This window comes from Labrus bergylta, chromosome 2 (assembly GCF_963930695.1).
Source record: "Labrus bergylta chromosome 2, fLabBer1.1, whole genome shotgun sequence".
NCBI lineage: Eukaryota > Metazoa > Chordata > Actinopteri > Labriformes > Labridae > Labrus > Labrus bergylta.
The window spans coordinates 15331686-15349163 of NC_089196.1; the positions used below are offsets into that span (position 1 = coordinate 15331686).

General features: G+C 40.9%; 2 protein-coding genes across 5 annotated transcripts; one reads left to right on the top strand and one right to left on the bottom strand.

Moving 5' to 3' along the window:
* Window positions 1-621: 621 nt before the first annotated feature.
* Window positions 622-5582, bottom strand: mtx3 (metaxin 3). 3 transcript variants are annotated; one of them, XM_020653615.3, is made up of 9 exons: window positions 5458-5582; window positions 4704-4773; window positions 4381-4457; window positions 4183-4275; window positions 3918-4100; window positions 3725-3801; window positions 2830-2987; window positions 2494-2582; window positions 622-2315 (listed from the first exon to the last, which is right to left on the bottom strand). In XM_020653615.3, the coding sequence occupies exons 1-9, from the start codon at window positions 5536-5538 to the stop codon at window positions 2220-2222; spliced, it is 924 nt and encodes a 307-aa protein (XP_020509271.1). In that variant the 5' UTR covers window positions 5539-5582; the 3' UTR covers window positions 622-2219. The 3 variants fall into 3 exon arrangements, with proteins under 3 accessions (XP_020509271.1, XP_029136961.1, XP_020509272.1); XM_029281128.2 differs by having other exon boundaries at window positions 2439-2582; XM_020653616.3 differs by lacking the exon at window positions 2494-2582.
* A 2129-nt stretch (window positions 5583-7711) lies between these two features.
* Window positions 7712-17427, top strand: thbs4a (thrombospondin 4a). 2 transcript variants are annotated; one of them, XM_020653626.3, is made up of 23 exons: window positions 7713-8021; window positions 8855-9052; window positions 9166-9413; window positions 9537-9660; window positions 9762-9853; window positions 10677-10728; window positions 10813-11015; window positions 11093-11230; window positions 11346-11426; window positions 11512-11664; window positions 11857-11961; window positions 12058-12165; window positions 12276-12435; window positions 13368-13486; window positions 13565-13617; window positions 14547-14631; window positions 14729-14825; window positions 14938-15116; window positions 15345-15393; window positions 15496-15692; window positions 16538-16710; window positions 16798-16937; window positions 17028-17427. In XM_020653626.3, the coding sequence occupies exons 1-23, from the start codon at window positions 7943-7945 to the stop codon at window positions 17075-17077; spliced, it is 2883 nt and encodes a 960-aa protein (XP_020509282.1). In that variant the 5' UTR covers window positions 7713-7942; the 3' UTR covers window positions 17078-17427. The 2 variants fall into 2 exon arrangements, with proteins under 2 accessions (XP_065821829.1, XP_020509282.1); XM_065965757.1 differs by having other exon boundaries at window positions 7712-8021; window positions 13368-13617.
* The last annotated feature ends 51 nt before the right edge of the window (window positions 17428-17478 follow it).

A 17478-nucleotide genomic window follows, 5' to 3' on the forward strand; every position in this document is an offset into this window, starting at 1 on the left:
ATTTTCCTTGGACTGGCTCTCAGTCGATAACACTGAATCGGGGAGTTTTTTTTTGATACTTGAATTTTGGAGGATCTGTTTCTCTTACAGAGGAAACTTTCACCGCTGCAGACTGGAGGCTGTTATACCTTTTTAAAATACATCGCTTTGAAACTACTTCATATTAATTGTATTGATAGTGGAAGAGGATGAAACTGGTATTGTAGAAACATTGCAACTCAAAATATTTAATCATGGAAGATTTTGTTTGCAAGAAAAGATTTGACAACCGGTTCCTGGCCAGCCAAGAGAAGCCTCGGCAGGAGTCTCGCCCTCAAGATACTCATGACTTGACTTCCAAAATATCTGATGTTAAGTTCGCATCCCATCCTTTCAGCCTAATTACTTATTTTTTCCATGTCTGAGTCCAAGACCAAACAAAGAGCTCTTTATTCTCCCAGCATATAAACAACAGGCATTCAATCAAAGGCAAAATGGGTCATTTACCTCTCAGTGAATCAGATGACACCTAATAAAGTATGATTTTATTCAAGACAATTTGAGTGATTCTAAACAACTTTAATTAAAATTACTAAGGTGTGCTCATGCTTGGAAAAAAAAAAGACAGCTTACATGGCAGGATTATCATGTTTGTATTTTAATAAGTTGTTACTAACCATTCACTGAGAATGAAGAACAGAAAATGACAAAGATCATTTATGACAATGTATCAAAAAGCTACAGGACGCCTTTAACCTTTTGATCATTGTTCACAGACACCAGCAGTCATGAAGGCACACTGCACCAATGTGGGACACACGCACACGAATGCTTGAGTTTCAGGATATGGTGCTTTAAAGGGAATGTAACCAGGATCTTTTTAAAGTTGCAAATCATGCAAACAGGCAAATGGAACAGACAGAGTTCACTGAATGTATGAGCTGTGAGGACATTAAATAACAGTAAGACAAAAAAAACAAAAACACCGGCAACTCATTTCAAAGTTCAATTTCAGACAATACAGATAAAGCAAAAAAAGGCAGCTAATGAGGCATTCCCAAGTGGGACAGACACTTCAGTTTTAAAAAAAGGAGATGTTAAAGAGGAAAATTTTAACAAAAAAAAAAAACAACAAAAAAATAAAAATAAAAAATACATGTAAGAGGAAAACTGCAGAAAAAAACAATGACGACAACAACAGAAGTGAGTGGATGTTAAAGATGAAGACACAGTAATTGCTGATAGTCCTTTGAAACACACTCTCTCTCTCTCACACACACACACACACACACACACACACAGAGTCCCTTATATTCTGACTAACTAAATAAAGTGAATAAGGCCCTCCCATTACCTCAGTGGTTCAGTGAACATGATCAGCCCTATTAGAGGATTAATAAATAATGAAACTATTTACAACTTTACAAGCTATACAAAGCAGAGGAGGAGGGAGCAAAGCAAAACAAGTGCACTGTGTTCTCTAAAGTGTTGACTACTGATATACAGACGGAATATTACAATTAAAATCCTCTTAGAATTTAACTGGAGATATTTACAGTGACTATGAAGATGATGGTTGTGTGCTAGGAGGGGGTGCTAAAGGATCTTAGATTCTGCATAACAAAACACAGAATGATAAACTGTAGCATTAGAAAACTAAGTAAGGTATTATAGTCAGATATTCTTCTACTTTGTTGAATAATGTAACTACAACTCAGTAATACAATATCCTCATTGAGCAGGTGAGAACATCTCAACATGTGTCATATGAAATTTGCAGAAAAAGCTATTTCTCACAGGAAACTAAATAAATGAATGAATAAGAGTTTTAAAACAACCGGCATGGGGACAATCTTGTGCCCTCTTTTTTCTCTGCAGGACTTTTCATTTATTTTTTGGCTTTCCTTTAAACTTTCTTTCATTGAGCACCACTTCATAGCATACCAGCCTTAACCACATACATGCACCGACTGTCCTTAAAAACCTCACACATGCACTTCTCCTTCACTTTCAGACCAACATCTTTAACATCTATCATCATTATCCTGCTGCAAAATAAGGCTCTTTTATAGCGTTATTGCATACACCCATTAATTATTAGATCATTTACCATTCAAGTGACAGTTCAGCGGGATTCATATATTTTTGATTACAGAGGTTGAGTCAGTTTTAGACTTGCACCTTCAATCTGCAGGCTGTCCTTCCATTTATAATGGTGGATCAGGGTTGAGGGGCATGGGTTAGGCGGGGGTTGAGTTCTTCTCACTTGCCAGATTGGGTTTGGGGTCCGGTCTGTGAGGTTTGTGCTGAGGGCTGCTGCGGAGATTGTCGTCCATCTAGGAGAGAAGTCCAGTCAAGTTAGAGAAACATGAAGGAGACAAAAACAATTGAAACGCTAACCTAAAAAAAATGAGGGGCACTATCTACTGGTATGTATTTTATTACAACTGAGACTGTACCTGCCACATGCACCCATGAACCCATGCAAAGAAGATAAAAGGAAAGCAGAAGCACCTTCTCTATCAAGTTGGACTCTTTATTTACAAGCTGAGTTAGTTTCTGGAGGTTGGCATCCATTGTTTCCTGAACAGGTGGAGGAGGACCTGGAGAGAGATAATGTTCGAGGAAGAAGAAAGATAAAGCGGTGTGACAGGAGCTGTGTTAATTCAGTAAGCAGTAAGCACCCAAAAATTAATAAGATACAGAAAGCCAGCATGCAATGAAACGCAGGTGTAAGTAGAAGGAACGTGTTCATAGCATCAGGTCACTTGTGTGATCTTTCCTCCAGTCTGTGAATGTAGATTTCACCGAGTTAAAGGTCAAAGTCTTGCTTGCATGCAGATGTCTTACTAGGGTGGTCTGAGCTGAAGAAGACCGTGAGGATGTTGTCACAGAAGCGTGTGATGTTCTCCAGCTGCTTGAGGTGGCTCTGCAGAGGGGAGCTGGGGAGACCGGCTTTGTATAGTGGAGCAATAAACCCAAACACAAAGGCGTCCAGACTGGTCGGCCTAAAAAAAATATATATATATATATATATATATACACCCCAACATGTGAACAATTACATACTGAGAAATAGGTGAAATCGAGCTATGAGATGTCTAAACAGCATTACCTATATTATCATAGTTTAACTCATCCTTACATTAAAGTGTTCTTTAAGTTGGATTTTGATCATAATGATCTTTAAAACTCTTCAGAAAACCCCTTTCCCCCACACAGACGAGTATGATTGAAGTCACACTGCCAACATAACATTTCATTTTACATTTTTCAAAAGAATTCTCCATCTTCATATCAAAAATGTGCCTGTTGCTGGCTGTGATAGCTCCTGGGTATCATGCGTTTCCCCCTTTGCTGACATGATATAATAACAGTTGAAGTTTGACTGAAGTTTTAATGAGAAAAACACCTGCACAGAGGAGAATAGAAATGTTACAGTTTTATCCATAAACTCTGGCCTAACATACAATACAGCTCGATAACCATCAAACGAAAGAGGCGCTGCATGCCTAGTGGTTAGTTCTCACGCCCCATGTACAGAGGCTGTTGCCTTGAAGCGGGCCCGGAATAGAACCAAACCTGTGGCTCCTTTCCTGCATGTCATTCCCAACTATCTCTCTCCCCGATTGCTGACTCTATCCACTGTCCTGTCTCAATTAAAGTCATAATAAGCCCAAACATAAAAATCTAGGAGATGAAAAAAAAAAAAAATCTATCTCAAATGAAAAATTAAGGAACTCACGAGTTGCCAAAGAAGTAGTTTCCTGTTCCCAACCTGTACGCGAGGAGATTCAGGCACTCTTTAGCATCGCTGTAGATCTGAGGTGGAAAGAGAATAGTGAAGCATTTCTAAATGATAACTGACGTCTCACTTCGGTAACAACTACAGAGTGGATATAACATGTGACTGAGGAATCAGACAGGTCACGATTTACCTTTCCCTCGACCTCAGTGATTCTGTGCAGCGGTGCCTCTCCTTTAGTTAGAAGGATGCGAGAAAGGGCAGTGTTGGCACTGCGACCGGGGACGATAAAGTTAAGAGGGAACGGTGAGCGTGAAGCAAACCATGGCCGTGTTAGGTTGGCGTAGTTTTCTGCATCCACCCAGAAAGTGTGCAACTGTGGGACACAAAGCATCACTTTGAATATTAACAGTAAAAAATAAATATCAGTTTTTTTGTCACAATTGAGATGGTGTTACCACAGCTGGTCGCAGCTTCTCTTCAAGCAGAGCGATGTAGGCCATGGTATCTGCTCCTTGTCTGGCAGACAGCTCAAAGTCTGCATTAAACCTCTAAAAGTGAAAAAAAAAAATATTATTACAGTTTTGTGCTAAATGGCTTAGGGGTCATAATACCCAGAAGGAAAAAGAGCGAGAACTCTTTGCATCCACTCTTACCTGTTTTCTCAGAAAGTTAAGAATCTGGGTTGGTTCTGTAACTGCGGAGTCTCCACAAAGCAACTCTGGAACTGTCGCTACAGATTTAATGACAGGGAGAAGATGTTACACTTCAGGAACAGGAAAAGTATGAAAGCCCGACATTTTTGTTCCTTACCATGAAGAAAGTTAAAAAGGGAACCTTAAGAAATGTCTGCAGAACATTTATACCTTAAATTGTTTGCTTTTTTAGTCATTTCCTTTCAACCAGGTTTAAAACTCTCTACGTGTGCTTTTTGACGTCAAAGTTCGGACATTCTGGTTCATAAGAAGCTGCAGCCCACCTGTTAGCGTTTTCCATGTCCAGTCTATAGGAGAAACTGAGACTGTCGCCCCAGAAAACTTAGCATATGCCTGAAAAAAAAAAAAAAGAGTTTGACACAAATCAATTGAATGAGGTTGTTATCTGTATTGTATTTTCCCAATGCTATGAATAAACCATTGCAGACCCTAAATAATACATGATTAGAAATTAGATAACAAAAAAAACTGTGTATTGTAAACAGATATATGTCTACTTGGTATGAAAATTGGCAAAAGTGTCACCTTGTGGCAAGAGTTGTAAATGCAATAGAGCATGATTTCAATGAGACAAACGAATGAAAAATAGTCAGCAAACAAGTTATTGTTAAATTCTGACATGGTTTTTTACCACCTCGGCCACCGTCCTTAGTTATTCAAGAGAAAATAATGAACACACAGACATAAATGTAAGTAGTAGCGTCAAGAAGCTGACCTTGAAGCACCACGTTTTTGTTAGCTGGGAAAGTTAATGCTGACGACCAGTCTCACATAGAGCAAAGACAATGCAGTCACAGCTTTTTTAAAGTGGCTGCTGGGTAAACATACAGTGAATGTGGTAACATTATCACCTATACGAGCAGGTAACAAACAAAATGCAGTGGGTAAGTTAGCACAGAGGCTAACCAGAGACACAGAGAGAAGACGAAAAGAAAACCAGGAAGTAAACCTTTCGGCTCTAAAAGTAGATCTCGGTGTGATGACGGTATATTTTGTAGAAGATGACAAACACGTTACCAGAACTATCAGAGACTCGGTGTGTACAGAAGGCAAACCCCAGTCTCCTCCCCAGCATCTCAGCTCCATGGCGGCCGCCATGTTTTCAATCACGGAAGGGGCTCCTCCTGACGTCACGTGGTACCTGCAGTCTCGAGGATAGTGACGATAAGAAGGTGTCAATGACCTGTCGACCCCGAGGGACCACTCCGAGATTTGTCTTTATTTGGTGTTCCTGATATAGTTTTGAGTTTGTAAGACACCGCAGGATGTTGTGAAAGGACAATAACACACCTGCTCAATGCGACCAGCGCACAAAAAGTCGCCATACATTATAAAGCACACATGCCCTCTAGAAGGCACTTAATCATAACTTTATAATAAAGAGCACCTTTTAAAAACACAGGTTTACAAAGTGCTTTGACAAACAAGAACAAAGCAAACTAAACCAAACACAGAAGAACATTAACAACAGCAAGAACATAACAAATGCAAAATACTAAAAAAATAATTAAATACAATTCATACTTAATCATGTTTGGTCCACTAAGAGATCACCCTAAAGGACACTGGCTGTGTTTTTTTCCCTTTCAAACATTAAGGCACAAGGGGGGCGATGTTGTCTTCACCCCCCCCCCCCCCCCCCCCCCCCCAAATGGATGTAGAAATGAAATCTGATTAAGAACTTTATGACAAAATAACCTCCCTAAATTTTTTTATTTATTTCCAGACAATTGTTTATTATCTACACTCAGATATGTGCCAGAATTGTGGAATTCACACATTTTACATAAAAAAATATAACAATCCTATAGACATATGCCAATAATGTAATATCGATCAAATAAAAGAAAGCCCTCATTATAATCACCCAAAGTCCACATCACAAGCAGGACAGTGAAGTTTGTGGACAGACAAACATACCCCAAAAGACACATAGATACAACAGAGTGTTATGGGAAAAAAAAGAGATGAAAACAGATTTTTTTTCTTCATCTTTTTTCGCTGACTGTAGACTAAAATCATAGCCTTTTCTTAGTTCGGTTTAACTAAATGCTCTGTTTTTGTAACAAATCTGCATTCATGTGGTTGTCCTGCAGGATCTGGTCACAGATGAATCACACAGCATACTGCAGATTAATAATTAACCTGTAACACTATATTAGCAAACTTAATGTCCAGTTCAAAGTAAATCACAATGAGCTGATCCATGATGAGCTGGGAACAGTTTGGCAGTTAAAGATCTATAGCTCAGAAGGAGAGGACAGAGTATTGCGAGGGGAAAGCAAAAGTATTGCCAGGTGATATACATTTTACTATAATGCAAGAAACAAAAACATTGTTGACATTTTCATATAGTTCATGTGTGTATCAGTTTATGTTTCAATTTTAGCAACTAAAGCATGAAGTCTGATGACAGACTGTTGAGGGCTGCTTGGTGTTTGGTCAGAGACCAGAGAGCCAAACACAGACGGACGCACGCACTTGATGCACTGAGGGATGGTAAATGTTTCTCTTTGGCTTGAGCCAGCAGCCGAGATGTTGAAATGCACTTGAGGTAAGTAGAGAAAGCTTTAAGACGAGCTCCAGACATCTATCATGAAATGTTTCCAGAGTCTAGACCTCTTTGTCCTTCCTTTCCCAAATTCTTTAACAGATGGGATTAAGAAAAGGTTTGCAGGGGTATGTAGAAAGAGTTAAACGAAACCGAATTTATTGTAAAACATCTGGGACACAGTCGCATTGGCTTACTGGAGATGAGCTATAGGGGGATCAGTTTCACATCTAAGAGACAGGTTGATGATGTTTGTGAACAAAACAAAGCCAGCTGGAATCGGGTTTTCCTCTCTGCAGACAGAAGCACAACCCTTTTCAAGTATTTGTTAAATCTGGATGACTTTGAACTCTTTGAAACTCTTGTGAGTTTTATGGTCTCTTACCACAACTTAGTAAACATCATTCTTAATGAATAAAAACCTTATGTTGACTCCCAATAAAATAGTGTCATAAATACATGAAAAATCAGTAAGCTGATACAGTAAAAGTGACACAATCTGAAAAGGATCAAATATAATATAAACACCTCATGTTTTCATTTTGTTTGGGGAGTTTTTTTTTTTTTTTTTTTTTAACTTTTCCTACCATGCAGCGATAGTACTTCAACTTCGACACACAGGTAAAATATATACGACTAATCAACTGATGGAACTATGGTAGTGGAGAGACACTCCCACAAACTATTAAAATCGTCCCTTCACTGTTCCACTTCACTCCACTTTCCCAACAGCTGAGTAAAGGACCCTCCCCTTTGCTTTAAAAGCCACGGCCACAAAATCATCTCACCTCTGCTGAGGTTTTGCTTCAACATCTGGATTTTTTCATTATTCCATGGAAAGTTTATAAACGAATTACTAATCTGTGACATAGTGGGTATAAAGGACGCTCAGTTCTTTCTTCAAGAATCCAGCTACAACCCCAAGGTGTATCCTGTACTGAAGCGCTGGTGATGGATGTGTGGGCCAGAGCAGTGGCTCTGTCTCTGCTGTTGCAGCAGCTGGTGCTCACTGTCACAGCTCAAGGCATCGGTAAGTTCTCTTCATTAGCCACCTTCTGGACAACAGTGTTGCTTATGATCAGCATGAGTTAAAATAACTCTTCATAAACTGTCTTTTACATTCATGTATGCCTAATGATCTGCCCTCTGGTGTTACTATTTCTGATCTGCAGAGAGTCGCAAATTACAAGGGTAATTATGTCAATGGTTAGTATGGAGTTGATTTCTTTGTGGCTGGTAAAACGTCTTTCAGTTCAGCAAGAACAGTGTGACCTACATAAGGTCAGTCTTAGATGGTAAAGAAACAACAGCACTACCTGCCATCTAAGAAAGTGCACGTGTAACACTTTATTTGCCATGTAAATGTTTCCATACCACTTTCTGTCTGTTCACATTAGTCCTGAATTCAGTTCATGGCTGTGTTCAAGTGTTTTTGTGTACATGTATGAATGTGTCCGTGCATGTGAGGCAGTGTGAGGCACTGGGTTTTGTTCCAGTGGAAAGAGTTTACTGCTGCTCCTTTCTGCAACTCCAGATCCCCACTCCATAAAACACACAGCAGGATACAAACACGAATGCGCACTGGCATACACAGGCATCTATGCATGTGCACACACATACAGATACACTGTCACACATAATAAAGTAGCATAGTGCTCTGACTCAGCAGCGGTGACTCACAGTACACTGTGAGCCTTAGACATAAAGACACAAACCATCCATTAACATAAAAATACTGCTAATACTTTTCCAAATGTAAAGTCTTGGGTGTGTACTGAATGTTTCTGAATCTCCTACAAGTTTAGCACAAAATACATCAACAGCAATGTAACGCAGGTTTCTAACACTCCTCTCCTGTGTTAGTCTACGACCTGCTGGTGTCTCCGGACTGCCTGCCTGACTTACTCCAAGGAAGCCTGAAAAACAAAGGGCGAGATGAGGCTTTCCTCCTCTCTTCCTTCAGGCTCCAAAACAAAGCCCCCACCTCTCTCTTCAGTGTCATCAACCCCCAAGACAACACCAAGTACCTGGAACTGAGCGTGCAGGCCAAACTGAGCAAGGGTGAGTTATTGAACTGACAAACTACACTATGAGCTTTCTGTATTTTATTTCTTGATTTTCTAATCCACCCCCTCCCTCTCTTGTTTTTCACCCTCTCTTCTCTCCATCCTTAGTGATCCTTCGTTACCAGAAGACTGATGGCCGATTTGGCACAACCAGTTTCAACCACCCCTCCCTGGCAGACGGCCAGGATCACCATGTGATGCTGCATGCAAGCGGCCTACAGCACGGCACGCCTCGCCTCCACATTTATATTGACTGCAGACTGACCCACACTTTGGATGATCTGCCCGCTGTGTTTGGGTCAATACCACCTGGCTCAAATAAGGTGGCTCTCTGGACCCTGCAGACGAGTGGACAGGTGAGTGAGAGGTTTGCAGTTGAGAGAGTAACTATACATCTGAAGGAAGAGATATGCCGCATAGAAAGATCATAGAAAGATATCTTTTGGATCATTGTTGTATTTCTCTTATTTCTTGGTCAGGATGAACTGACAGACCTGAAGTTGGTCATAGAGGACACCATAGACAATGTGGCCACTCTGCAAGACTGCTCCATGGAGCACACTCAATCTCGGACTTCTGCAAGGGAGGCGTTGCAGCTGCTGGGTGGGAACAGAGCGCCATTGACTGTCTGATGGTATCTCCATTAAACATAATGCAGTCATGTAAAAATGAAAACCTGTTGTTAATTTGATTGTCATCTTCAGGTATCCAGGGGGGGCAGGTGTTACAGGACCAGACCACCATGCAGGAGCTGAAGAGCATGTTAGCTGAGATGAAGCAGCTGCTCAACCAGCAGGTAACCTATTTAGTGTCCGGGTCCTGTTTGTCTCTCGTGAGTAAGTACTGATGGAAAAGAGGAGACGTGTAAGACACACAACTGAAGGATGCACATGTGATTTGGAAAAGTTATTTAAGTGTTATTATAAACATTGCAATATATTATGATATTGGCCTGACCAGAATCAAGCTAGTATTTCATTAAACTAACAAAAAGTAAGTGAAGTATTTCAGAGAACCTCTCGTAGTAGAAAATGTGGAGAAGCTTCTGGTTATTTTGAAGAGCTATCTACTTTAAGAAGTGGAAGAATGTTGGCTGCTTCAAAACATTTGGAATTTCCTTTTTCCGGGGTAACATTGGTTTAGTAATTAAATCAGAGATTTGTTGTGAACGTCAAGAATCCAAACTGTTAGTGCAGGCAGAGTCTCTATTGTTCTTACTGTATAGCCTCAACAAAAGACAGCTGGGTAAAGGGGGGTTGGAGGATTTTCACCTGAGGAGAGGTAGAGGTGGATGATTTCAGATTATTATTGAAAGCAAAAGGATTTGTCCTGAGAAAAGGCATGTAACAAAGAGCCCGAGGCGAAAAAAATCCTTGTACAGCATCTCAGACCTGGCTGAGACAGAGAGACAATCCTTTCAGTAGGGAAACAGATCTATGGAGATCACCTCAGCAGACACATTCTTAAAGCTTTTCAAACCATCCAAGTCTTGGACTTAAGACTCATGTCTTAAAGACGTATTTAAATAGATGTAATTCTGATTTGCCTCTATTGATGAAAACCTTTAAAATAAAAACAAACGTTACAGTCTGACATTCTGTTTTTTTTTTCTGGTTTAGATTAAGGAGACAAATTTTCTGAGGAATACCATCACAGAATGTCTTCCATGTGGTAAGACTTTAGACTTATAATACAGCCTGTAAACAAAACAACAGATTGTCATTTCAACATATCTGAGCGTGTGTGTGTCCACAGGTCTCAGGGGCAATCCGACTAACACAGGCCCAGCTCCGACTCCTGGGCAGTTTGTCATGCAGCCTCAGCCTCTGACTCAGTGCCCGCTTGGGACCTGTTTCAAACAGAACATGTGCATCCCCACGGACTCGGGGGGGTTCCAGTGTGCCCCCTGTCCAGATGGATACACAGGAGATGGGGTGCACTGTGATGATGTAGATGAGGTATGGATTATATGCTTTTGAATGTTCAAGCAGAACCTGTCAGCAGTTAATCACATCATTTCTTTGTGTGTCTTTAGTGTCAGTTTGGCCCGTGTTTCCCAGGTGTGAAGTGTGTGAACACTGCTCCTGGCTTCCGCTGTGGTCAATGTCCTCTAGGATACACCGGACCAGAGATAAATGGAGTGGGAGTAGCTTATGCCAAGACAAACAAACAGGTTCAAGAAAACTATGAGTTCATTGTATACTAAAAGTTCATTCTCTTTGATTGATTAACATCTTTTACAGGGTATGAATCTTTTGTTTTACAATGACGTCTTGTCTGTTGTCCAGGTGTGTGAGGATATCGATGAATGTCTGGGCCCACCGGACAATGGAGGCTGCACTGCCAACTCACACTGCCACAACACGATGGTAAGTCCACTTGACTACTTTGTTCATAGCGAAGCACCTTTTAGCAGAATACCCAGGTTCTTTACTATAAATCTGTCCTCACCAGGGTTCCTTCCGCTGCGGAGACTGTAGAACTGGCTTTACAGGCGACCAGGTGAGCGGCTGCCGAGGTACCAGGCTGTGCCCGAATGGTCTACCTAACCCCTGCGACGCCAACGCCGAGTGTGTAGTAGAGAGAGACGGCAGCATTAGCTGCATGGTAAGATTTAGATCTTGGAAAAGACTGAATTTATTTGTTTAAATTTATGCTTCTTAATCCCAATTGTCAATAATTTATTGCCCTGCTGTTCAACATTTCATCATTACGTCATGACTTTTCCTTCTTCTGTGTGTGTGTGTGTGTGTGTGTGTGTGTGTGTGTGTGTGTGTGTGTGTGTGTTGTGTGAGTTAGTGTGGCGTTGGTTGGGCAGGTAATGGCTATGTTTGTGGAAAGGACACAGATATTGACGCATATCCAGACAGTAAGCTCGCGTGCAGAGACAACAACTGTAAGGAGGTACTCATGTCTACGTTCACTAGCCTCTCTTGCATGTAATTAGCCGGAGTGTAAGACTTCACGTCATTATGCCCTTCCTGTTCTTTTTTCTTCCAGGATAATTGTGTGTTTGTTCCGAACTCTGGCCAAGAGGATGCAGACAGGGATGGGATGGGTGATGCCTGCGATGATGACGCAGACAGTGATGGCATTATTAACATAGATGTAGGTTACTCACACATGTTGGGGGTCTCCAAAGTGAAATGAAAAGAATTGTCATTTTTCCACTGAGCTCTTGTACTACTCAATAAAATATATATATTCTTATGTCTCAGGACAACTGCTGGCTCGTCCCTAACGTGGACCAAAAGAACAGCGATAAAGATCTCCATGGCGATGCCTGTGACAACTGCATAACCCTTGATAATCCCTATCAGAGGGACACTGATAAGGATGGGCTGGGAGATGAGTGTGATGATGACATGGACGGAGATGGTAAGTGGGTGTGTTAGTTACATTTTCTGTGATTTCTTCACGACAACGGGCAGGTTTATAAATAGTCAAAGTGACTTCAAAGGTTGGATGGTGAGAGTTGTAGTAACGGGACTTTTATGGCTTTTATTGCATTAATAAGAGGTAATAAAGTTCGTAACCCATCGTGAAAGCTAATGGCTGATAATCACATTAAAAGACTTCCGTGTGTGAGAGGGTTGTCCAAACCGCAGACTGTCTGGACAAGAACACAACCTTTACCACCCTGTCTGGTGGAAAATGTGGAAGGGCACCACTTAATCTGTTCAAAACATTCTCCAGGTTTTTTTGTGTCTGTTTCAAATTTCACATCCTCTACCACTTAGATCACAGGCTTTCAGGAAAACAACCCAGGCATTATTAAGGCTGAAGAAAAAAAAAAGCACAGTAGAAAACAGTGTTAAATGTTCAAATGTTCCAACTGGAATGGTACGTGTTGTCCCACAAACTTGTCTCACATACCTCACTTGATTGCCCATTTAAGAGCAGCTCTCATTTGTTCCATTGGAAACAGCGTTTAAACTTGTAGACGTTGTGCGTTTACCTTTACACGCTTACGCAGGTTGCATGTTTAGACTCTGCGCAGTGACCCCTGCTTACTCACATTGGCAGAACTCCAACCCCTCGATCGTTTGGTTATGTCTTTAGCTCCAAGACTGGATTGCTGAGTGCTTGGTCATGTCTGTCTCCACTCTAAAAGCGTTTTTCCACGGTAAGCCTCTGCCAGGCGTTGGAGGCCACTGGAAACTATTTCACCTTTGCCTTCAACAAACACTGCCATCTGCTGATGCATTCGACAGCCGCTGTCTGTGTACTGCATTCTGTTTTTGTGTCTCCTGTCAGGGCTTTTCCTCATGACACAACAAATTAAAACTCTGAGGTGTTTTTGTTCTCAGGTTTGAAGAATATTCTTGATAACTGCCAGCGAGTTCCCAACGTGGACCAGAAGGACAGAGACAAGGATGGGGTGGGAGACGCCTGTGACAGCTGTCCTGATATGATTAATCCTAACCAGGTAACAAATCAAACAGCAACAAAAAAAGAGATGAATTTTCTGAAGTCTGACTGTTTTTTTTTTCTTTTTGTTTGTCAGTCTGACTCAGATGACGATCTCGTAGGAGATACCTGTGATGACAACATAGACAGGTAGGCCCACTGTCATGACATGTGGTATGAATTTATGGCTGTTCAAAAATGTGAAAGGTCTGGTAGGCCTCAAGGATACAAACTATTGTTGGAGAAATGCATCTTGTAGCCAATCATTTAGAATAAAGGTATGTGTTTGTAATTTTGGTACCTAAAGGTTTGAAGTAGGTAAATATGACCTATGACCCGACCTTTAATTGGGCTGATGGCCTGTTAAAATCAAGAAAACATATGGTATCCCGGCCACTTCCCCGACACACTTAGAAGGCTGCCCTATGCTTCAACCAGAAGAACAATTGAAAGGGCATAAAGACAAAAAAAAAGTACCTTTTACATTTTAGAGAAGTTCTTCCTGTGATGTGAAGTCTGGGATACTTTTGGTGGAAATACAGCTAAAGAGACCTCTGACTAACAGTTAGTGAAAATAAGAATGTAACCTATCACCACCAGCCAATGGTACAAAGTGCAGATTCCATAACAATTCCTTTAACTAGATGAAATGAACAGACTTGATGCTTCTTAAAAACTATTGGTTAACCTTCATTGAAATCAATGTTTGGTATCCCTCACACTTTTGGGATTGACTCACAGAATATCAGGGGAACATACTTCAGACCTGCACAATATAGATGTAACTTTTTCAGTATAACCACTGAGCAGATTGTGAAGCAGATAAAATCGAAAGTTTTAGAGCTTTATGATTCTGATGCAGAGTCACTTTCTACAACAAATTTAAACTGACGTGTCGCTGGGGGTCGGTAAATATAATTTCGGCCATTGTCATGAAATACTGTAGTGACACTGACTGATCAAGTTTTATCTGAAGGCCAAAAGTACTTCAGCACTGACAGTTGATTTCAAACGTTTAAAAAGTCCTTTGTTTTAAGATATCCTGACATTAGCTTTACCTGCATTTCTTTGTTTGTCAGTGACGGTGACGGCCACCAGAACACAAAGGACAACTGTCCCACTGTTATCAACTCCTCTCAGCTGGACACGGACAAGGATGGGATGGTTTGAAACTCTCTACGTTCATTCTTAGTCATTTAACTAACTTATTTTTAAGTATCTTGCTTAAGGATGCTACAAAAGTGTCCTTATTTCTTGAAAGGGAGATGACTGTGACGATGATGACGATAATGATGGCATACTGGATGAAGTTGATAACTGCAGATTAGTTCCAAACCCAGACCAGAGGGACTCAGATAGTCAGTATACTTTTCTATCTGTGCCTGTGTCATTACATGCATATCTACAGTGTGTGTGCTCTCTGTGTGTTCAGTGTGTCCCTTCTCCCTAAACTACATCCTTATATTTTAGATAACAACGTCGGAGACGCATGTGAAGGAGACTTTGACAAAGACGACGTCATCGACATAATCGACCACTGCCCAGAGAACGCCGAGGTCACCCTGACGGACTTCAGAGCCTATCAGACCGTGGTGCTGGATCCAGAGGGGGACTCTCAGATTGACCCCAACTGGGTGGTCCTCAATCAGGTAAAAAAAAAAAAAGTGATTCCCATTTAAATCTGTTACATGTTTTTATTTTTTGTTTGTGTAAAGCTCAAACATTTTCCCATGACATTATCTGTACAAAGTTAGTGTAATGCCGAACTGCTTTTTCATTTCATCACCATTTTGTTCTTCTAAAGATAAAATCAAGATAATTTGGTTGTATCTCAAATAAGCAAGTCAAGTAAAGCTTCTCTTTTATCGTCCTTACAGGGTATGGAGATAGTTCAGACCATGAACTCTGATCCCGGCCTCGCAGTAGGTAAGAAATCCTTCACACTGTCTTATCGAGGACAATGTTTTTACAAGGAAATATTCCTTATATTCTTTATGATAATGTTGTGTTTCCTCTCCACATTTGAAGGTTACACAGCGTTCAGTGGAGTTGACTTTGAGGGGACCTTCCATGTAAACACAGTGACTGATGATGACTACGCTGGCTTCATCTTCGGCTACCAGGACTCCTCGTCCTTCTACGTGGTGATGTGGAAACAGACGGAACAGACTTACTGGCAGGCGGCGCCCTTCAGAGCAGTGGCTGATCCAGGAATACAGCTTAAGGTAAAATGTTGGTTAATAGCTGCGTTTCTTCAGCGGCTTTACCAAAGCATCTGATAATTTGCTGCTTCATCATCCATTCACACACCTATACACAAACGGCGGTCTGCTCACATGCAAGGTCTTTGACTGACCATCAGAAACAGTGTTTGGATTCAAAAACACCTTCTTATATATGTAGACCTCTTCCTTTCTATTCAGAAAGGCCTTGTTTTACGTTCATCATATTCTTAATTTGACAGTATCAGTATAACTGCAATTCAATTCAATTAAAATCAAAACGAAAACTCAACTTTAAATGGAAATTGCAGTCCATCTGACATCCATTTATTAGAAACATCAGTTTGATTTTCTTCCAAATCAATATGGAACGCTTTAGCCTAAGATGCAACAAAAGACGGAGGCGGAGAAAAGAAACAACATGAAAATGAAAAATAAATGTATGTCTAGGTGAGTTATTAGATGTGAGAACATAGTAAAAATCACATTTTACTCTCTTTCATTGTACAAAGTCAAATAAAGTCTGAGCTTATGGTTTTAATATATTCAGGCCACTAAGTCCAAATCCTGAAATCTTTCATTTTGGACTAAGAGGCGAAATGAAACCTTACAAGCCCCACCCTGCATACAAGCCTTTGAATTCACTGCTAAAAATATTTGTCAGTTTGTTGTTGTTTGTTTGGGGGTCCGTAGGGACTTAGGTGTCCCGGTGCAGAGAGGTGCCAGTTCACTTCCTGAGCACTGCTGAGGTGCCCTTGAGCATGTTAATTAATTCCCTACACCCATGAACACTTTTGTAATGTGTTATCAGTCCTGGTCTCTTGTGCTATCTGTCTCTTCATCACCAGGCTGTGAAGTCTAAGACGGGTCCCGGAGAATATCTGAGGAACTCCCTCTGGCACACAGGAGACACCCAAGACCAGGTCCGTCTCCTGTGGAGGGACCCGAGGAATGTGGGCTGGAAGGACAAGGTATCCTACCGCTGGTTCCTCCAGCACAGACCACAGGTCGGATATATCAGGTATAAACAGACACGCACCCACACTAAAAGTAAAAAACACATTCATACTGTGTGAACTGTGAGACTTATTCACCCCCCGTTATTCAGGGCTCGCTTCTTTGAGGGCTCAGACCTGGTGGCCGACACAGGGGCGATTATTGACACCAGTATGAGAGGAGGGAGACTGGGTGTGTTCTGCTTCTCACAGGAGAATATAATCTGGTCCAATCTGAAGTACAGATGCAACGGTGAGTCTGCAGGATGAGCGTGACTGTCACTGTGGCTCTCATCATACACAATTAAGTAAGCTCATGAGTTTTTCATTTTTTCTTCTACAGACACTATTCCTTTTGACTATGAAGATCTCAGCGCCCAAAACACAGAGTGAAGAAGAGAGAGATCTATCAAAAATGTGGGGGAGAAAAGCTGAGAACAAAGAGGAAGAGGACAGAAGTTAGACACAGAAAGATGAATGTGAGGGAGCATGAAGGAAAGTCGTTAGTGATGGTATTTTAACTGTCATTCGAGTGAAAGGATCTCAAAAGAACATAACTTTGGGCATTTTATACTTTTACTTTCATACATTCCTGTACCAATCAGCAGCAGGTTCTGTGATAGCTATGGAATAATACCTGCAATCTTTTTTATCAACTATATACTGAGTACTATTAAGGTTTGAGAGAGTTGTTTAGCATACAATAGTAGATACAGTCAAATTAAAAGCATCTTGCAAAAACAGTTTCTCTCTTTTTTTGCACATGAAATCCTTACATGTTTTTTTATCTGTCT